This window comes from Carcharodon carcharias, chromosome 15 (assembly GCF_017639515.1).
Source record: "Carcharodon carcharias isolate sCarCar2 chromosome 15, sCarCar2.pri, whole genome shotgun sequence".
In the NCBI taxonomy this organism is placed as follows: domain Eukaryota; kingdom Metazoa; phylum Chordata; class Chondrichthyes; order Lamniformes; family Lamnidae; genus Carcharodon; species Carcharodon carcharias.
In genome coordinates, this window is record NC_054481.1 from 19,067,464 (window position 1) to 19,087,344 (window position 19,881).

General features: G+C 45.8%; 1 protein-coding gene across 1 annotated transcript in view; it reads left to right on the forward strand.

The window, feature by feature from the left end:
• acsm3 (acyl-CoA synthetase medium chain family member 3) overlaps positions 1 to 17,988 on the forward strand; it is a 61,477-nt gene extending 43,489 nt beyond the window's left edge. The window contains exons 10-13 of the mRNA XM_041206897.1: positions 5,824 to 5,951; positions 10,357 to 10,456; positions 10,875 to 10,994; positions 17,905 to 17,988. Coding sequence (XP_041062831.1) covers positions 5,824 to 5,951; positions 10,357 to 10,456; positions 10,875 to 10,994; positions 17,905 to 17,988 — 432 coding nt within the window. The remainder of the gene's footprint in view (positions 1 to 5,823; positions 5,952 to 10,356; positions 10,457 to 10,874; positions 10,995 to 17,904) is intronic.
• The last annotated feature ends 1,893 nt before the right edge of the window (positions 17,989 to 19,881 follow it).

Below are 19,881 nucleotides of genomic sequence, written 5' to 3' on the forward strand. Positions count from 1 at the left end.
AAGTACTTCACTGAGATCTTCCTAAATTATAATTATTATATAATTATTTTATGTAATGTGTTTGTGTTTGATTATGAATGTGATTTTTCTTTGATTTTGAGTGTGCTTAATTGGTGTGAATTACTCAGTGAGACTATAGTGTGATTTACTCAAATCATTTAACTTTGGATCCCCAAAACCAAGGGCGGAGTCATCCCAGATTTGCACTAAATGCGGTAATACCCATGGGCCGCAATGGCGGCCTTTCACGCCATACCATCCCAAACCTGTCGTATTAATTATACATTCCCGGGAAGCACGTCATTTCCAAGGCACCTTGCCGCTTCATCACAAATGGCACCATATTTGAAGTCCAGCTGTGAGCACATCTCTTAATGCTTCCAGCCCATGACTGCTGCAAAGAAGAGACTTGACCCTGAAAGGCAAAAAGACTACAGCCCCAAGGTTCAATGGTGTGTCTGTTGAGCATGTTTTGGACATAGTGGAGGCCTGCCGTCACGTCCTCTAACACCGCTCTGGACGCAGGATGGACAGCATCCTCACTAATCCAACTTGAGAGGCAATGGCAGCAGTGGTCAGTGCCAATGCCCTGCAAAAGGGGACAGCCACCCAGTGCCACAAGAGGGTGAATGATCTCCTCCCTTCTGCCAGGGTAAGTCACTCTTCTCGTCACTCTCAATTCACACACATTCACAAACCCATATTCATCCACAGGGTCCTCACTCACTGCCAGTTCAAGGGACATCACCATTCACTCTCTCATACACACCTTCATTGTCCTCATCCCGTCCATGGGACCACTCACCACCCACACATGCCAGTATTACTTATTATCTGGCCTGGCAGGCATCCTGCTTACACTCTCTCCATCTCTATTTATGCAGGACAAGCTGGCACAAGCTGGAGAGAAATCAAGGTCCTCACGGACTTTGAAAACAGAGCCATCCAGCTGGCTGGTGAGGATATGGACTGTTCCTGTGCTGAGAGTAATGTCGGTGGTAATCTACCAAGTGAGGATCTAGTAGTGCAACATCCATCAGACAACCATGCTGTGAGTGTTGTGTCTTGTTTCACAGGCCAATGCCATGCACTAATTATCTCTCCTTGCTTTCGCAGGCACATTTGCCAAACAGCCAATGGAGTCCATGATGCAGGGCCTCCAATCAAGCCCCAAAGAAACCTCTGAAAAGGAATCTGAAGACACCCTCCTTGAAGGCCTGTCACAGCACTCACCCACACCCTCCATCAGTGTTGAGACACACACCCTCATGCGACCTAGCTTTAGAGTAGCCTCGGGATCACAATCTAGTGAGCACATCACATTTTCTGATCCACAGCAGGCAGTGGCAGGGCTTCCCAGCTGTCCAGCACTTGGAAGAAATTTTCAGCCAGAAATTTGCCAAGTCCAAGTCAAATAAGGAGCCTCTGGACTTGGTCACGTCACAGTTTCTGGAGCTGCAAAGGCAAGCTAGGGAACATCAGGAAGAGATGCCTGCTGCACTCCTCAGATTGCAGGGCATAATGGAGGAGTCTGTCCGCCTTTAGGCTGAGGTGATAGCGCCGGCATGCCACTACACTGAGGTCAACACTGGTAGGATGGCTGCCGCCATGTAGACCTTGGTCCAGGATGTCGCCCCTGCACTGCTGCGCTGGCTGAACTCCATCACCGACACCATAGTTGGCCTCCAACAGTGTGTACACGAGGGGGGTGCGGGGCAGCCCAATCTTATTCCAGCTACCCCTTCTCCTCAAGGAGTTCAGCCAGGTGTCCTTGAGCACCCATAGGGAGGAGGATCAGCAGGTGCACCTCCCACCCCCCTGGGCCATCCATCCAGGCGATTCTGGGAGTGTCTGGCCCATCCAAATCTAATCTTCCTGTGACCTCAGTAGCTCCAGCTTCACAGGCCAAGGATGGTGCCCCTGCCACACAGCTGGACTCCAAAAGCAGGCCGGGGCCCTCCAGGCCTCAGCCCTCCAGAGAACACCCGCCAAGGTCATCACAGACAGGGCGCAGCAGTCAGCAGGCTGCCTCCACTTCCGCTATGGATGTCCGGGGAGCACCAAGACGTAGTGGCAAGGAATGGGTGTTAATCACTTGTACATAATGTTCTTTATTGTAAATAAACTCCCAAGAATGGCTTCCTGCCTATGGCTCCTTGTTCTTATGAGCAGTGTTCGTGTCACTCAGATGTGAAACCTTTCTGCACAAGATAAAGGCAGGTGCCTCAGTCCAGGGCCTCTTTCCTGTGCTTTGTGCAGCCTTCAGACCAAAGTGATAGTCCAGCCTCACACTCCTTGGACATGTTAGTGATGCCTGCACCTCGATGGTGCTTGTCATTGCTGTCAGAATGTCATGAGCAGGTGTCACAGAGTTCCACCATTCTCTCTGTGTGCTCTCAGCACCTTTAAGGTGGGGCTGGCCCACATCTCTTCAGCATCTGTGACCAGCGACGTTTTGTTCCTGAAGGCGGACAAAGAATTGGATGCTTTTAAAGTTTCATGGCTGTGTCTCCATGATATGACTCTGATCACAGGGTGCAAGTGAGCTGCCCTCGGCCAAACAGAAGTCAGACATTCTCAGAGGCTATGTGAAGATCTATGGAGTGTCCTCACTGCATGTCAGCATCATCCTCCTGCAATCAAGTGACCATTTGGGCCTCCACTGCGTCTACATGACAGGAGCATTATCACAGAGGGTATGTGTACTGCCATAAGCCTGAATGGAGTCAAGCATTCATAGATACAATATGAGGATCTATGGTATCTCTTTACTGCATGTTGTCATCATCCTCCACAAGTCTAGCAGCTATGAGGGCCTCCCGAGCACGCCTGCCTTGGCTGGCCAGTGCGAGGGCCTCATTGCCGTCATCGTCGCCTTCAAGGACCTCCTCGCCCTCATCACTGTCAACATCCTCCTCATCAGAGGAGGCAACCAGCTCCTGCATCTCCTCCTCAGCCAGGTCCTCTCCCTGTTGCAGCACCAGGTTGTAAAGCACGCAGCAGGCAACAAAGCTGCATGACACCCTCTGTAGACTATATTGTAGGGCTCCACTAGACCGGTCCTGGCACTGGAACGTAATTTACAGCATCCCAATGGTTTGGTCCACCAAGTTGCAATTTGCAGCATGAGCCTCATTATACCTTCACCCAGCTGCAATCTGAAGCCGCCGCACCAGTATCATTAGCCACATACTCTGCAGGTAGCTCTTGTCCCCTAGGAGCCAACACTGCAGCCTCTGTGGACCCTGGAACGTCAGTGATCTGTGACTGACTGAGAATGAAGGATTCGTGCACACTCCTTGGAAACCATGCACAGATCTGCAGGATGCGTTTGTGGTGGTCGCACACCAGCTGCACATTCAGCAAATGGAAGCCCTTGCAGTTGATCCCTTGTTGCAATGGAGATTTGAGTGCCACGTGACTGCAGTCTTTTTCATCCTACACCTGTGGGAAACCCAAGATCTGGACAAACCCAATTGCTCTTGCATCCTAGCTCTCTTGTTCCTGGACAAAATACATAAAGTTGTGTGTCCCTGCGAAGATGGCTTCTCTGGGCTCATGGATGCATTTGTGGGTGGAGGCTTGTAATATCCCACAGAGGTCCCCTGTGGAGCCCTAAAAGGAGCCACTGGTGTAAAAATTGAACACTGCTGTCACTTTCACAGCCACTGGCAATGGATGCCCTTCATGCCCACGTGGAACCAAATCCTGCAGTAGCAGGTAGATGTGACCGACCAGTTCCCTAGACATGCAGTCTTCGGCGATATTGGTTCTTGGTCATCTGCAGGAATGAAAGGTGACGTTTATAGACCATGGATCTAGCTAGGTGCCAACCAGCGACGGCTCGCTGTGGCTCTTCGGTGGCATGTGCAGGAGCCCCAGCCGCCCCTTCTTCTTGAGGGTGCTACTTCTTCCTCTGCACGGCCAGGCGCCTCAATCGCTCTTTTCTCCATCATTTTCACTCTCTGTATACAGCTAGTTCACCAAGCTCCATGATCCTGATGTACTCCTCCTGCAGGATGAAAGAGATGTGTGGGTTAGCTTGGGTGTACTAAGAACCTGTCTTGGTTAAGTCTGAAGGCCCCTTATTGCATCCCGGAGAGTGCTGGTCACCATTTGGATGACCAGAGATTAATGTGTTGCATGGCTGCCCGAGACCCCACCCACCTCCACCCACTCCACCTGACCGATTGGTGGTAGCTTTGCCTACTTGACTGCATCTGTGTTCTCAGCTCAGGCACAGGCATTCTCCTAACCTGCACTACAAGGCTGCATTGTTGACTTGAACCATGGGAAGACTATTCCAAATCAGGATGATGACATCGCAAGGGGCTGTGAGCACCTCCATCAGTGACTGCTCCATGGCCAGCTTTAGCAAGGAGATTGTGCAAGGTGGCCAGTTGTATTAAATGGGAGACCCTATGGGGAGCAGCGAGAAAATTAAGTTGAAGCACATATCAGCCATGACTGTATTGAATGGTGGAGCAGCCTTGATGGGCCATGTGGTCTGCTCCTGCTCCTATTTCTTTAGTTCTTGTGATCTTGCGCATTTATTTTTAAACTGTGCCCCCTAGTTCTAGATTCCCCACCAGACGAAATATCCTCTCACCAGTTAACCTGTCATGTTCTCTCAGAATCTTCTGTATTTCAATAAGATCACCTTTCATTCTTCTAAACTCCAATGAGTACAGGCCTAACCTGCTCAACCTTTCCTCAATAGACAACACCTTCATTCCAGGAATCAACCCAGTGAACCTTCTCTGAACTGATCCTAATGCAAGTAAATCCCTCCCGAAGTTATCCCTCCCTAACCCCATTCTGGGCAGAATAAAATAAGGAGCAATAAAGACAGAAGTCGTAAAGACTAGGTGCTGAATTTTGAGGACATCGGGCGGGCGTGGCAGGCGGGCCTGGGAGCAGCTGGGAAAAAGCCTGCTGCCTGCGATCAGCCCCCAACTGTGAATTAATGCTGGTTGGCCAATTAACAGCCAGCCAGCGTGAAAGGCACACTGAAATGCTCAGCGCTGCTGGAGTGGGGGCAGGAGGAGGGTGAACGCGAAAGTCTGCGCATGCGCTGGGGAGCACATACTGACATCTCCCTGAGGGCACCGAGCTGCCTCAGGGAGCTGAAGAATAGGAAAAACAAAAATGAAGATTTAAAAGGTGATATAAACATGTCCCCTCATGTGACTCACATGAAGAGGGACATGTTTAAAATGAAGTTGAAAACATGTTTCTGTTTTTTATTTACCGTTGGAAACCTCATCTCGCCCATGGATGAGGTTTCGTTAAAAATGCAAAGACTGCCTGGCCTATTTGTGCCCACCTGTCAACTGTAAGGTTGGATAGGCAGCAAAAATGAAAAATTAATAATTTGCTTAAGGGCCTTAATAAGCCTCTTAATTGTTGGGCGTGCTGTTGACTCTCACGCGCACCCACCGACCGAAAGATCGCGAGAGTGCACGATGATGTCGGAACGCTCGCTTGACGTGATCGCATGTGATTTTACACACAATCGGGTCAGGCGTGCACCCACCTGACGAACATAAAATCCTGCCCTACATTTAAGAAGCATCCAAAGGTCATTAAACTTTGTACAGACCTGACCTCAACATAAGTCTTCTGTATTTCAAATGCATTTCTAGTATCTGTTTGGTAACCTGATATGCATGTGCATCTTTTCCCCTAAAGCTATAGCTATTTTATATGGAAAAAAATAAGTTTTATATTAAAGGAAATGGATTTTTAACCACAAAGCATATGCTATTTAAAAATTATTATTACACTACTTGTTAATTTTGATCTTTATTTATATGTTGCCAGGATGATCCACAACAAACTGCTGCAGTCCTACGAGAAGACTATTTTCTGACTGGAGACCGTGGTCTGGTGGATGAGGATGGATACTTCTGGTTTCTTGGAAGATCAGATGATATAATTTTATCGGCTGGGTAGTGATACAATTGTTCATATTTTATTTACTCAATGTTTCACACAGAGGCATGGCATAGAATTGGTACATTTTTCAATGCAAAGAAAATCCTTGGGTATTCAATAATTTACTAAATATTACAAATGATAATGTTTCAAAATGATCATGACTTAAAAAAAAAAGTGGTCAAATTCCAGTAAAGATTAACTGCAATATTCTTAGTATTTCTTTAGGTAATGAGTTTTTGTATTTGAGGTGATCGGCTAAAAACACTGGACAGCTTGCAAATTGAAAAAAGACAGTATAAATACATCAACCTTAAAGACCAATGGGCAGAATTTTCCCAGAATTGCACTAATGCAGAAGTGGGCGGGTAAAATGGATTCCTACCCGCCAACAAAAATGGCGGGTTTTCACGCCGTATCGTCCCGAGCCTGCTTCTTTATTCATTCACTCGTGCAAAACACGCTGTCTCAACGACGGGTCCCTCGAGCGGATGTTGGATGCCATGGAGGTCCGCTGGGATGTGCTGTACCCCCGCTCTGGCCAAAGGATTGGCAACAAAGTCACCATGGGAGGCAGTGACAGCGGTGGTCAGCGCAAATGCCCTGCAGAGGAGAACAGCCACATAGTGCCACAAAAGGATGAATGATCTCCCCAGTTCCACCAGGGTAAGGCACTCTTTTCATCACTCCCTACTCATACACTCACAAACCCATCACACATCCACAGGGCCCTCACTCACTGCCAGTGCAAGGGACATCACTCTTTCAAACACACCATCATTGTCCTCATCCCATCCAGGGGATCACTCACCACCCACACGGGCCAGGCATACATATCATCTGGCCTGGCAGGCATCCTGATACACTCTCTCCATCTCTATCCAAGCAGGACAAAATGGCACACAACAGGAGGGAAAGGTCGCAGACTGGTGGAGAGATGCTGGAGATCAAAGTTCTGACGAAATTCAAAAACAGGGCCATCTAGCTGGCCGGCGATGACCGGGACCGGTCCTGTGCTGATGGTGAGGTCGGTGCTGCACTACAAGTGAGGATCCAGCAGTGCAACTTCCATCAGACAACTGTGCTGTGAGTGACGTGTCCTCTTTCTCAGGCCACTGCCTTGCACTAATTGTCACCCATTGCTTTCACAGGCACATCTGCCAAACAACCGACACAGTCCATGACCCAGGACCTCCAATCAAGCACTGAAAAAACCTCTGAAGAGGAATCTGGAGGCACCGTCCCTGAAGTCCCATCACAGCGCTCACCCACACTCTCCACCAACACAGAGACACATACTTTGGTGGAACCTAGCTTTAGAGTAGCCTCGGGATCACAATCTGGTGAGTACATCACACTTTATGATCCACAGCAGGCGGAGGCAGGGACTTCCCAGGTGCCCGGCACTCGGAGGACTTCTGGAGGCCAGAACATTGCTGAGTCCAAATCAGATGACAAGCCTCTGTCACAGTTGCTGGAGCTGCAAATGCAAGCTGGAGATCATCAGGAAGGGATGTCTGCTACACTCCTCAGATGCAAGGTACGATGGAGGAGTCCATCTGTCTTCAAGCTGAGGTGATAGCGCCGACATTGCAATGCATCGAGGTCAACACTGGCAGGATGGCAGCTGCCATGGAGACCTTGGTCCAGGACTTCAGTCCCGCACTGCTATACAGGCTTAACTCCATCGCTGATGCCATAGTTAGCCTCCAAAAGTGTGTATGCGAGAGGGGTGCTGGGCAGCTGGATCTCACTCCAGCTATCCCTTCTGCTCATGGAGTCAGCCAGGGGTCCTGGGGCACCCATAGAGAGGAGGATCAGAAGGTGCACACCCCGGGGCCATTCACTCAGATGACTCGAATGACGGCCCATCCGAATCCCCTCTTCCTGTGACCTCCACAGCTCCAGTTACACAGGCCAAGGAAAGTGCCACTGCCACACAGCAGCACCCCAAAAGCAAGCCGGGAGCTACCAAGCCTCAGCCCTCCAGAGGATGCCGCCAAAGTCAGACAGAGAGTCACAGTCAGCAGGCTGCCTCCGCCTCTGCTGTGGATGTCCAGGGAACACTAAGACATAGCAGCCGGGTTAGGAAAATTAAGGAAAAGTAGTTGCACAGCCTGGGCAAGGATGTTGATCACTTGTACATACTGTTCACTATTGTCAATAAACTCCTAAGAACATCTCCTTGCCTGTGGCTCCTTGTTCTGATGAGCAGTGTTCTTGTCACTCAGATGTGAAACACTTCTGCACATGATAAAAGACAGGTGTTTCAGTCCAGGGCCTCTTCCCTGTGCTCTATGCAGCCTTCAGACCCAAGTGATAGTCCAGCCTCACACTCCCTGGAAACATTAGTGATGCCTGCACCTTGGTGGTGCTGGTCATTGCTGTAGTGGGCAGTTCTCTCATTCTCTCTGTGTGCTCTCAGCACCTTTAAGGTGGGGCTGGCCCCCATCACACCAGCATCTGCGACCAGTGAGGCTGTGCACCAGCTCCTAAAGGGCTGAGGTGCTGATGGCAGACAAAGCATCAGATGCATCTAAAGTTTCATGGCTGCGTCTCTGAGGTGGCCCTGCTCATGGAGCACAAGTGAGCTGCCCTCTGCCAGCAGACAGGTGTCAGACATTCTCAGACGCTATGTAAAGATGTGTGGAGTGTCCTCGCTGTACACCACCTATCACCCCTGCCGCCAGCGGGCTCAGAAAATGCCATCCACTATAGCATATCAATAAAATTATTAGAATTTTTTTTAATAATAAGTAGCTGTGAAGAGGGAGAAAGAATAACAATTGCCCAAGAATGGCTTATCTGGGCAGGATTTTCCCTTCATCGGGCGGACATGGTAGGCGGGCTTGGGATCATACAGTATTTTACACCCGATCGGGTCGGGCACACGCCCGCCCGTGTAACGTATAATTCTGCCCTATGGCTGAATATGTTGTGGACTCAATAAGTTGGTGTGGAATGACTTTTGTTACATGTTGATGTGCATTGAAATAACCAAAGTTGGAGCTGTTTTCAACAAGGAAATATAAGTGATTTTCTCATTGGAGGAGAAGAATCTATTTTACTTTATGGTAAGGCAAGCTCAGCGCTACTGGGGAAGGACGGGAAGATAGCGGGCGATTACATTTCCAGGGTATGGGTGAGCACTGTGAGAAAGCTCCCTGAGGGCAAACAGCTGCCTCAGGAAACTGCAGACTTTAAAACCAAGAAAAAAAGTTTTTAAAATCCGGAAACAAAATGTCCTCATATCACAATCAGTCACCTGAACATATACATGATGAAAATTCTGTCCATACATTTTTTTTATTTAACAACGGAAACCTCATCCCGCCCTTGGATGAGGCTTGTTAAAAAATGCAAAGGCCACCTGGCCTATTCGCCTGTCTACCAATCGTAAAGTTGGACGGACCACGAAAAATCAGAAACAACTACAACTTTAATGCCCTTCATTGGCCTCCTTACTGCCAGTGGGTGCACTTCCAACTTTTGCACTCACCCGCTGACCAATGAAGTTGGAGACATTTTATTAATTGCAGTCAATGGCAAAGCAGAGGTGTTCGACGCTGACTGTGTGAATAAATATGATCCTACTCTGGTCGTGGGCAGCAGCATAAGCTTGCTTTCCCATTTGCTGTGTGGATTCAACAGCAAAGCCAATGGAGAGGCCTAGCGGCACGACACATTACTGACGAAGCCGCACCCTCATTTGACATCACTAGCTGAAGTCAGGCCCCTTGAGGTCTGTGTTCAACTCAATGACAAGCAAGTGTTCCTGGATTCTTTGTAATTGTCATGTCTGTTTGCGAGCAGCGGAACCAGGGTACAATGGGCAGATGGGGCTGAAAGTGCAGGAGGGTGAGCTGACGCTATGGGGGTGGGGACCAGGGTTAACTGAAGGGGAACCAGGATGTGGGAAGAGAGGAGATGGAGGGTTTTAATATTCTTGTAGATTTAAAGGGATGCCCTCCAGAGCAGTCTGCATCTTCTAGGTGCAGGTGTAATCAAGCATAAATGGGTTCCCCAGAAGATGTGGGGCTGTTGCAGCCCTCAATAGCAGTGAACATCTCAGTATTTCCTGCTATTGGGACCAGAAAATCTGTAGCAATATGTTGTTCCAAAGTTGGCAACTAATTTGCAATAGTATTTCATCGCTTTTAGTTCCTGGAGGAAATCATTCCCTCAGTCTACTCCTGCATACCAACAGCAGCAAATTCAAGAGTGGCAGTGGCAAAGAACTGGAAGTAGGCCACCTGCCTACCCTTTCAGTCAGGGGATGTAATGTCATACCCAATTAAATCTTTAAAAAAAATTAAATGGTCAGGGTAAAACATAAACAAATGTCATGCATTTAAAATGCTATTATGTAAGCCAATAATCCAAGTAATATGTGACCCCTTTAAACTAAAAATGTCACAGGTACCGTGTTGGACCATTTGAAGTAGAAAACGCATTGATGGAGCATCCAGCTGTGGCAGAGTCTGCTGTGGTTAGCAGTCCTGATCCTGTCAGAGGAGAGGTATGCTTAGAAACCAACACAGATTTAATCAAGCAATATCATTTGTTAGCAGACTTTTTTTAAAGACTAGGCTGTAGATATCATTAGCAGGATTTACCTCCTAACAAAATTACATTGAAAATTTAGGAAAAATTTTAACTAGGAATAGCTTTTATGCAGGTGACTGAACTCTTTGTTATATTTTAATTATACATTTTGGGCGGCATTAAGATCTATAACTGCAATAACCTGGCCTTTACATCTCCTTTAACAAATACAACTAATTCAAGATTTGATTTTTAAAAGTATATGCTTCACTGGCACAACAAGCCGTTGTAATTTCACATTACAGAATATAATGCCCATAACGATCCTTAGTGGGACAGTCACATATTGATTCATTTTCATTTTCCCATTTAAAAAAAATCTTTTTTTTAAGGTTGTGAAGGCATTTGTCATTCGAAGTTCTGTTTATACCTCACATGATCCTGACAAGTTAATTGAAGAATTACAAGAACATGTTAAGAAAGTCACAGCACCGTATAAATACCCAAGAAAGGTCTGTATTTTACCTCTCCTAATTTCCTGGATTAGAATGGTAGCCATTAATAACAGCTTCTGAGTAACTTTGCACGATCAGTCATCTAGACAGAGTGATGGATTATAGCAAGTCATTCTAGCGTTATGCATTTTCACTTTAGATCAGTTTTTAGCAGTATCGTTATGATCTTGGTCTAGACCAGTAACCTTTCCTTTTAAACAAAAAAGTCCAAAATCTGAGTTATTTAATGAAAGAATGAAGGTACAATATTCCATGGTTTAACACAGAAGAATTTTTACTACACAAGAGCCAAACAAAGCAAACATTAGATACTATCTTAGGTCACCACCTATACTTTAAAACCCAAGCTCAATGAGTTAAACATGAATGAACAGGCAAATTGCTGTTGATTATAAACTATAAATTACATATTAAATGGCAGATACAACTAAGACAGATATTACATATTAGCTTGGCAGTCCGCTCAGCATATATGTCATCAATCTCAATCATAAAGTCCTTCAAAACTCTGTCCTCCTCACAAAGAATTTCAGCTTATTTTCTTTTAGGAATCAGCCAACAGCAGCGCATAACCAACCTGAGTTCCACGGGCATGGTCTTCACCAAAAATGGCACACATCTGCAGAACCTCCTCAGCTCTGTTTATGATGGTCTGGATGGCATAGGTCCACCAATGTTTTCTCCATGTAACAAAAACAGCTGCAGCAACTGTATTCTTGCTTATTCCCAGCTTCTAGATCTAATTTGTTTTCTTCAACCGACCTAGACTAGGATCACCACCATCATCTAAGCTCTGAGGGCTCCATGTCCTCTTTCTATGGTTTCAACCAGTTTCAATCATCCCAGAAATTTTGATTTCCTATCTTAGTTTCAGTTTTAGTTTCTTGAGAAACTGGGAGGATCAGTTTTCTTTCTCAGTTTCCATTTTCAGTTTCTCTTTTCAATGGGGTCTGTCTCAAAAAGTACAAACTTTGAAACTGTGGATTCCATCACAGTACCCTAGCCATCATTTTGAGGTGTTACTTAATGAGCTGCATTTTTACAGGGTTCCCCATGCCCCAACCACTGCTAAAATGCCAATTGGATCAGGAAGTCCCACTCAGAGAGCTGCCAACCAGCAGAGGTTGAATCCCAGTGCCACATCCCATCATACTTTGCAATGAGGCCCTTAAGTTGCTACTAATTGCCCACTTATGGGTGTCAATTTTTCCACTGGCAGCCACTCAATGCAATCCATCCAACTGCATAATTGCATTGGGTTCAGAGTTGGGCAAGTAGGTTGCGAGCAGGTCCCTTAATTTCAAAAAGGTACTTTTATGTGTGTGTAAAATTTGAGTAGAGGAGAGTTTTTAATTGAGTATCCATTGTGGCAGGGAAATCATTCTGTTCCTGGGATTGGGACACATCAGTATTTAATCCCAGGGATAGATTAATTCTTCTACAGTTTTGGATGCTGATTAGAGTTCCCCATTCCACAAAAGTAGTTTATTGCACAAAACCCACTGCTGCCATTCGCTAATCTGTGTGTCCCACATTTTAAATTGTTAAAAAGTTTGGTGCTTTGAAAGCTGTGTGTACTTTGTAGTCTGGTTTCAGAATGCCTTTTGTGTACTTTATCTTGCAAGTTATTTAGGTCTCTTAATAAGTATAAGTTCATATGGTTTTCACTTGACCCTTGTGGTAAGAATTTCCAAAAGATCCTAACCCAAGGAAAATGCTGTGTCTACAGCTCCATTCTGCTATTGATTACACACAACCTGTGCATGTGAGGATGATGTACCCACTCCATCTGCACCTGTAAGACAGGCTTTTTGTCATTTTCAGTCAGATTTAATGTTGAAATAAATTTATCAATATAATTTAGAAATTTTACCAAATTAATATGTTACAGTTTAAGAAAGTGAGGGTAATGGATAATTACCTTCACAAATGGAGGAACTAAATCTTGTAAATAGCTACTTAACTCTGCATCCTGACAATGAAACATTAGCCAACTAGATGGGATAAAATTCACAGTTACATCTTCCAAAATTTGAATCAAGATATCAGTGCAGTTCACGCAATGGTGCTGATAGTAAGTATAGACCTTTAAACTCTTAGGGCAGAATTTAATGCCCCTGCCCCTCTCCCATGAGGTGAGTTCAGAGGTGGGGGAGGACATGTGATCGGGTGGGAGAGTGCAAGGTGGGGACTCTGCTGCCTCCCCACCTACCCCCAGTGGACGGGCGGTGCAGGATGGGGGACCTAATTCATATCCACTCAGTGCCTAATCGAGGGAACCGGCATCAGGAAGGGAGGGAGCCCGCTGCCCTTTCCTCCAACCCCCCTTTCCCGTCTTGCCGGCAAACCCTTCTCTGTGACCCTCATCCCAACCCCACTTATCTTTCTCCAGGGATCTAATGATGATCCATGGTGAGGAGAAGCTGCTGCTGGTAATGGGAGAGCTGCCTGTTTCTGAGTGGCCTACAGCTCTTGGAGGTGGGATTTCTGCCCTATTGGGGGAAGTGGAACAATTAAATATTACCTGTGGAACTGGGAGCCTTGGTGGCAAAGAGCTGGTGCTCAATAGGCACATAACTCCCTTGGGATTGGAGATGGTGTTGGTGGGAGTGCCACCAGTTTTGGTGTTAGAGGTCAGGCTCGGCGCCCACCTCCCCCCTCCCCTCCCCTCCTGACCCTCCTCCCTCCCCTCCCCCCTCCTCCCCCCCCTCCCCACTGTTGCTTGGTGTCTCACTAAGAGGCCAAGAGGCTTGTGTGGTTGAACATTAACTGTTTATCGGTAGCACATAACTATATACATCTCCAAGGTATAAAGGTATAGCCCTGACTAGATGTTGTCCTCATGCTGGCTTCTGTTAGACCAGGCTTATCCAAGCCTTTTTATGTGGATGGCCACATTTCAATTATTTTCTCACTCAAGGGGCTGCTGAGCAAATTTTAGAAAGATAAGCGTAGTAATTGTAAGTTAAACCTTTCATACTGTTGTGGGGATCAGCCCTAATTGTGGTCAATCTTAGCGGTGGAACTTCCTCACCTTGGTCTTGAAACAAGCATGTAGCTTCATCAGGAGCTCTGTAAATAAAGTTTACAGTTTCTTACAAGAAATCCATTCTGCACTCCAAGTTTATTAGAATTGGCGAAGAGGATAAATAGCTCAAATTGCCTCTTGACTCTGAGTATTTCAATTTTTAAGGGAAGAAAAGAAAAATGTATACTCACCAGCAATGCCTCTGTTTAGCAGAATTGACCCTTACAACTAATCCATCGAGGACTGGAGTCAGTGCATAAAGCACCTGGGTTTCTACTTTATGGCGAACAAAATAATGGCAGAGGAAAAACAGAAGGCAATCCTCCTAAGCGTCTGCAGGAGTAAAACGTATAACCTAATCCGTAGTCTGATGGCTCCAAATGCGCCAAATTCCAGATCCTTCACTGAGCTAGTAGACCTTGTGAAGGGACATTTTCAGCCTAAACCTTCGGTGATTATGAAAAGATTCAAGTTCAACTCTCTAGTAAGGGTCCCCAGTGAGTCTTTCATAACATACATTGTGAAGTTAAAACAATTAACAGAGCACCGTGACTTCAGTGATACTCTAAATGACATTACAAAAACAGAATTACCTGGAAAAACTCAGCAGGTCTGGCAGCATCGGCGGAGAAGAAAAAAGTTGACGTTTCGAGTCCTCATGACCCTTCGACAGGACTCGAAACGTCAACTCTTTTCTTCTCCGCCGATGCTGCCAGACCTGCTGAGTTTTTCCAGGTAATTCTGTTTTTGTTTTGGATTTCCAGCATCCGCAGTTTTTTTGTTTTTATCTCTAAATGACATTGCTTGGTTTGCGGCGCACATGCCGATGTCATTCAGCGCCATCTACTTGCAGAAGTTGGTATAGACCTGAAGGGAGCCATGGAGATAGCACTAGCAATAGAGTGCTAAAAGGATGCGCAGGCTTTGCAAAGTGTGCAACACGGCGCTGTTCTGCAGTTAGGGTGGGAACCTGCCACCAGGCGTGGTGTGAAGACCAGGGAGGCTACTGCGAAGCAGGACACAGTCCCTATCGCTAGAAAAAGGAAAAGAAATACTGGAAGTAGCTCTCCAGTAATTCCAAACTTAAAGTGTTACTGATGTGGGGGTAATCATGTATCTGAAACCTGCATATTTAAAGATGCAGAATACCACTACTATCACAAAAAAAGGACATGTTGCAAAACAATACAGGACAAGATCTAGACAGCCATTCAGGTAGCAGGTCAAGTTAAATGAAGTGCACAATATGGATGAACCAGAAGCTGCTGATACTGACATGTATTCCCTACACAATCTAAAGGCCAGGAAAACTGAACCAATCACTGTTCCCTTCAAGTAAATGGAAAGCCTCTAGTCATGGAGGTTGACACAGGAGCATCAACCACAGTAAGGGGGAGAATACATCTTTAAATACCTCAGACAAGGTACCCAGTCATTGAGTTTGGAGCAAACCACTGTTCAGCTAAAAATGTTTACTAATATAGTTTATTAGGTTGGATTTAAAAGAGCTAAAAATGTATACTGGAGAGGCAATACAGATAAAAAGCATTACCTCTGTACCTGTATCCTACAGACAACAGACAGTCAAGCTGCCAATAATTGTTGGAACAAAAGAAGATCCTAGTCTTCTGGCCCATGATTGGTTGAAAGAAATTAAACTCAAATGGTCAGAAATGTTTCAAGTCAGAACAGGAGTTCCTGAGTTGTTAAAAAAGTTTGACAGAGTATTCCGAGATGAGTTGGGCTAAATAAAAGGTCTATAAGCTAAAATATACCTGGACTTTGAAGCAACATCCCGGTTTTTTAAGACAAAAACTGTGCCTTACGCCCTAAAGGAAAAGACAGATGCAGAATTGTGTCATTTGGAGAAGTTAGGAATAGTCCAATTTTTAGAATGGGCAGCATTTCAGAATGGGTAGTTCCTTTGATGAAACCAGATCAAACCATTTGCACGTGATGGGAAAAGCAATGAGAGCGGGGGAAAGCGGGAGAGACAGAGGAAAGCAGTGAGAGCCAGATGAAAGCGGCAAGAGAGTGGGGAAAAATGGTGAGAGAGCGGGGGAAATTGAGGAGAGACAGGGGAAAGTGGGGAGAGACAGGGGAAAACAGTGAGAGAGAAAGGGGAAAGCAGTGAGGGGGGAAGCGGCAAGAGATGGGGAAGCGGCGAGAGAGCGAGCGAAAGCAGAGAGACAGGGGAAAGCAGTGAGAGCGCGGGGGAAAGTGACAAGAGCAGGGGAAAGCAGGGAGTGACAGAGCAGCGAAAAGCTGCGAGAGATGGGGAAAGTAGCGGGAGAGCAAGGAAAAGCAGCAAAAGACAGGGGAAAGCAGTGAGAGATGGGGAAAGCAGTGAAAGAGTGGGGGAAAGCGGGTAGACTGTGCACGAAAGTGGTAAGAGAGCGGGAAAAGTGGTGAGAACTGGGGAAAGCGGCAGGAAAGTGGAGAGAGATGGGGAAGGTGGCAGGAAAGTGGGGAGGGATGGGAAAAGTGGCAAGAGAGCTGGGGAAAGAGGAGAGAGAAGTGGGAATGCAACAAGAAAGTGGGGGAAAGCAGCAACTCATTCTCAGCTGCGGATATTAGCTTTTCTTCCAAACATAGCCTGGATCTCTCCCATGTTTGCTGCTGATAGGCTTCACAGGGAGGCTTCTGGGACCACAATACAGCCTGGTTGGACAAGCCTGTACTAGACTCTCTCTACATACAGTCTACCATCATGTAACTCACCACATCATAATGTGGGCAGTACTGTTTCTCCAGTCCCACATTAAACCTTACTAACCAGAACACCCTTATACTACATCTCCCAGCCCCAACCACACTGCTGCAGCCTTCATTAAATTCCACCCTTGGAAACTGTGGCTCTGAAGGTCACAGCAGCCCTCAACTTCTATACATCCGACTCTTTCCAGGGGTCAGTGGGGGATCTGTGTGGTGTCCCAATCAGCTGCCCACAGTTGCGTTAAGTTGGTGACAGAAGCTCTTTTCAGGTGGGTAATAGCATTTATTCCCATATGGACGAGGCCAGCCAGGCTGAGTGAGCCAGAGGGTTTTCAACAATTGCTGGGTTCCCCCGCATCCAGGCAGAAGGCTGTCTGATACTTGGAAGGGTCCACATGGTCTGAATCCTCCAGGGGCCTTGGAGACACCAATGAGTCCTGAAATGAAACCTGGAAATGCTAACAATGAAGCCCCAAACAGAGATGAAGCTGCCAAGCACCAGTAAGTAACCAGCAGCGAACTATCTCCAAAACTCCTCACTACTGCGTGCCTCATCCATCTCCCACTCTGACACAGGTTGGCTCACATCCTTTAAAAAGTACCTGTATGAGTACGTGGCACATCACAACATTCAAGGCTATGGGCCAAGTGGTGGTAAATGGGATTAGGTAGGTAGGTCAGGTGTTTCTCACATGTCAGTGCAGACTCGATGGGCTGGAGGGCCTCTTATGCAGTGTGTGATTCTGTGATCTGAGCTATATTACAGGGGCTGTGTTATATACTTTCCATTTATATTGATAATCTAAATCTCAACAGTACCCTAGTTGAGATAATTAGCACAATGTGATTAAATGGTACTTCTTATTTGGAATATTTCACACTTAAGCATTAGCATTCAGAATGACAGGGTTGAGTGAGATTGTTCTTTTCACCAGATGTGAGGTTGGACCTTTCTCCTCAGCAAAAACTATTTTTCTAAATGTTAACTGGTCATTTCTTTCAGTATTAACTGTTTAAAATGACCACTGCATTCAATCTGCTCAACAGGTGCTTTCCTTCTGCCTCCAACACATCTTTATTATCAAATTTACTAAGTTCTTGGTAAAGAGGTTTGGCCTTTCTGAACGTACACTAGTTACGGACTACCTTTTTATTTCCTGACAGATTGAATTTGTGAAGCAACTGCCCAAGACCATTAGTGGGAAAATCAAAAGAAATGAGTTACGAAAAAAAGAATGGGAAAAATAACCCAAGATCTAAATCATTCTTGTACAACATCGAACAAAGGAATCATTAATAAAAAGCAAAAATTTAAATTCATCTAATTATTTGAAGACAATTTCAATTATATGTTAACTGAGTGATTTATTACAAGGCTTAACAGGATATAGGTTTTGTTCAAGATAATGAAGGAGGCATTTGTTATAATGTTGCAGAATGTCATTTTACCCACTATTTGTCAATATAAAGTAATCAAGTTGAAGAGTATCACATGCTGCCATACCATTTTTGTACTCCACATGATATTGTGTAGTCATTACTTCAATTTGAGAGATTTCATACTTTGAAGAATAGCCATGGGTCAGAATTTCGCACTCCACCACCGCCCCCCCCCCCCCCCCCCCCCCCCCCCCCAAGCTGGTTTTTAGGGAGGGATGGGAGCATGAAATTGCAGGGATGGGATTCCCTTGGGTTCCTGCCTGCCCTGACCTTGCGGTGATTTAACACTGGGTCAGGAAAGGCCTTGGACGGGAAGCCCGTCCTTGCCTCAAGGGAGGCTGATCTGATTGTAACCTCAACTCCACATTTCCACCTATCCACAATAACCTTTCAACCCCTTGCTTATCAAGAATCTATCTAGCTCTGCCTTAAAAATATTCAAAGACTCTGCTTCCACTGCCTTTTGAGGAAGAGAGTTCCAAAGACTCATAAACCTCTGAGAGAAAAAAATTCTCCTCATCTCTGTCTTAAATGGGCGACCCTTTATTTTTAAACAGTGACCCCTAGTTCTAGATTCTCCCACAAGTGGAAATATCCTTTCCACATCCACCCTGTCAAGAGCCCTCAGGATCTTATATATTTCAATCAAGTCGCCTCTTACTCTTCTAAACTCCAGCGGGTACAAGCCTAGTCTGTCCAACCTTTCCTCATAAGACAATTCCAGGTATTTGTCTAGTAAAACTTCTCTGAATTGCTTCCAACGCATTAATATCTTTCTTAAATAAGGAGGCCATTACTGTACACAGTACTCCAGATGTGGTCTCTCCAATCCCCTATATAAATGAAGCATAACCTCTCTACTTTAGTGTTCAATTTCCCTTACAATAAACAATAACATTCTTTCAGCTTTCCTAGTTACCTGCTGTACCTGCATACTAACCTAAAACTAATTGGTATCAACAAAATTTACAAATTAGTTTCTGTTTTCTGAAACACCAGCACCCAACCACAGCAGTTGAGTAGTCTGGTGACACTCAATCTGAATATTGTCATATCACATAATGGGAGAGGTTTGCATTTATGTAGCACCAATAGAGATAACACTATGAAGGCCTAAGGCATTTTGCTGGGGGGTGTTGCACCATTAGTCATGGCCCGCATGACACATTCTGTTGAAGAGGGTGCCCTTGGGCACGCCCTTGAGCAGGTGCCCAAGGATGCACCAGAAGGCTGTAAAGGAACATTGCTCTGACATCACACAGCCCACTTATCAGATATAATGCCAGGATAACTAATTTTGTGCATGAAGGTCTACGCCACAGATTTTTACATCACTCTACAAACAACAATCATTAAGCCGAATGATGGGCCCCTGCACTAGTATTCCTTAAAAGGCCAGACATCCACATTGCAGATAAGGTAACTTTAAAGAACGTCTGCTATTGCAAAGTGTATGAAAGTACTCAGGAATGTTTTTGGAGGAGCGGAGGTGAGTTCCTGGATTTACTAGAGTGCTTCTGCATACTGACAGAAAAGACAGGTTAAGTAACTTGTCCAAACAAAGGCTTCCACCAGAGTGGGGCTGCAATTGCAGTGACTCTGGGTCAGTAGCAGGAAAAGGAGATGGAGCAAAGGCTATGGAGAGGGAAAGATGTGCACAATGCCCTCTGCCAACTTACAGTTAGACTCCTTCATGCTCCT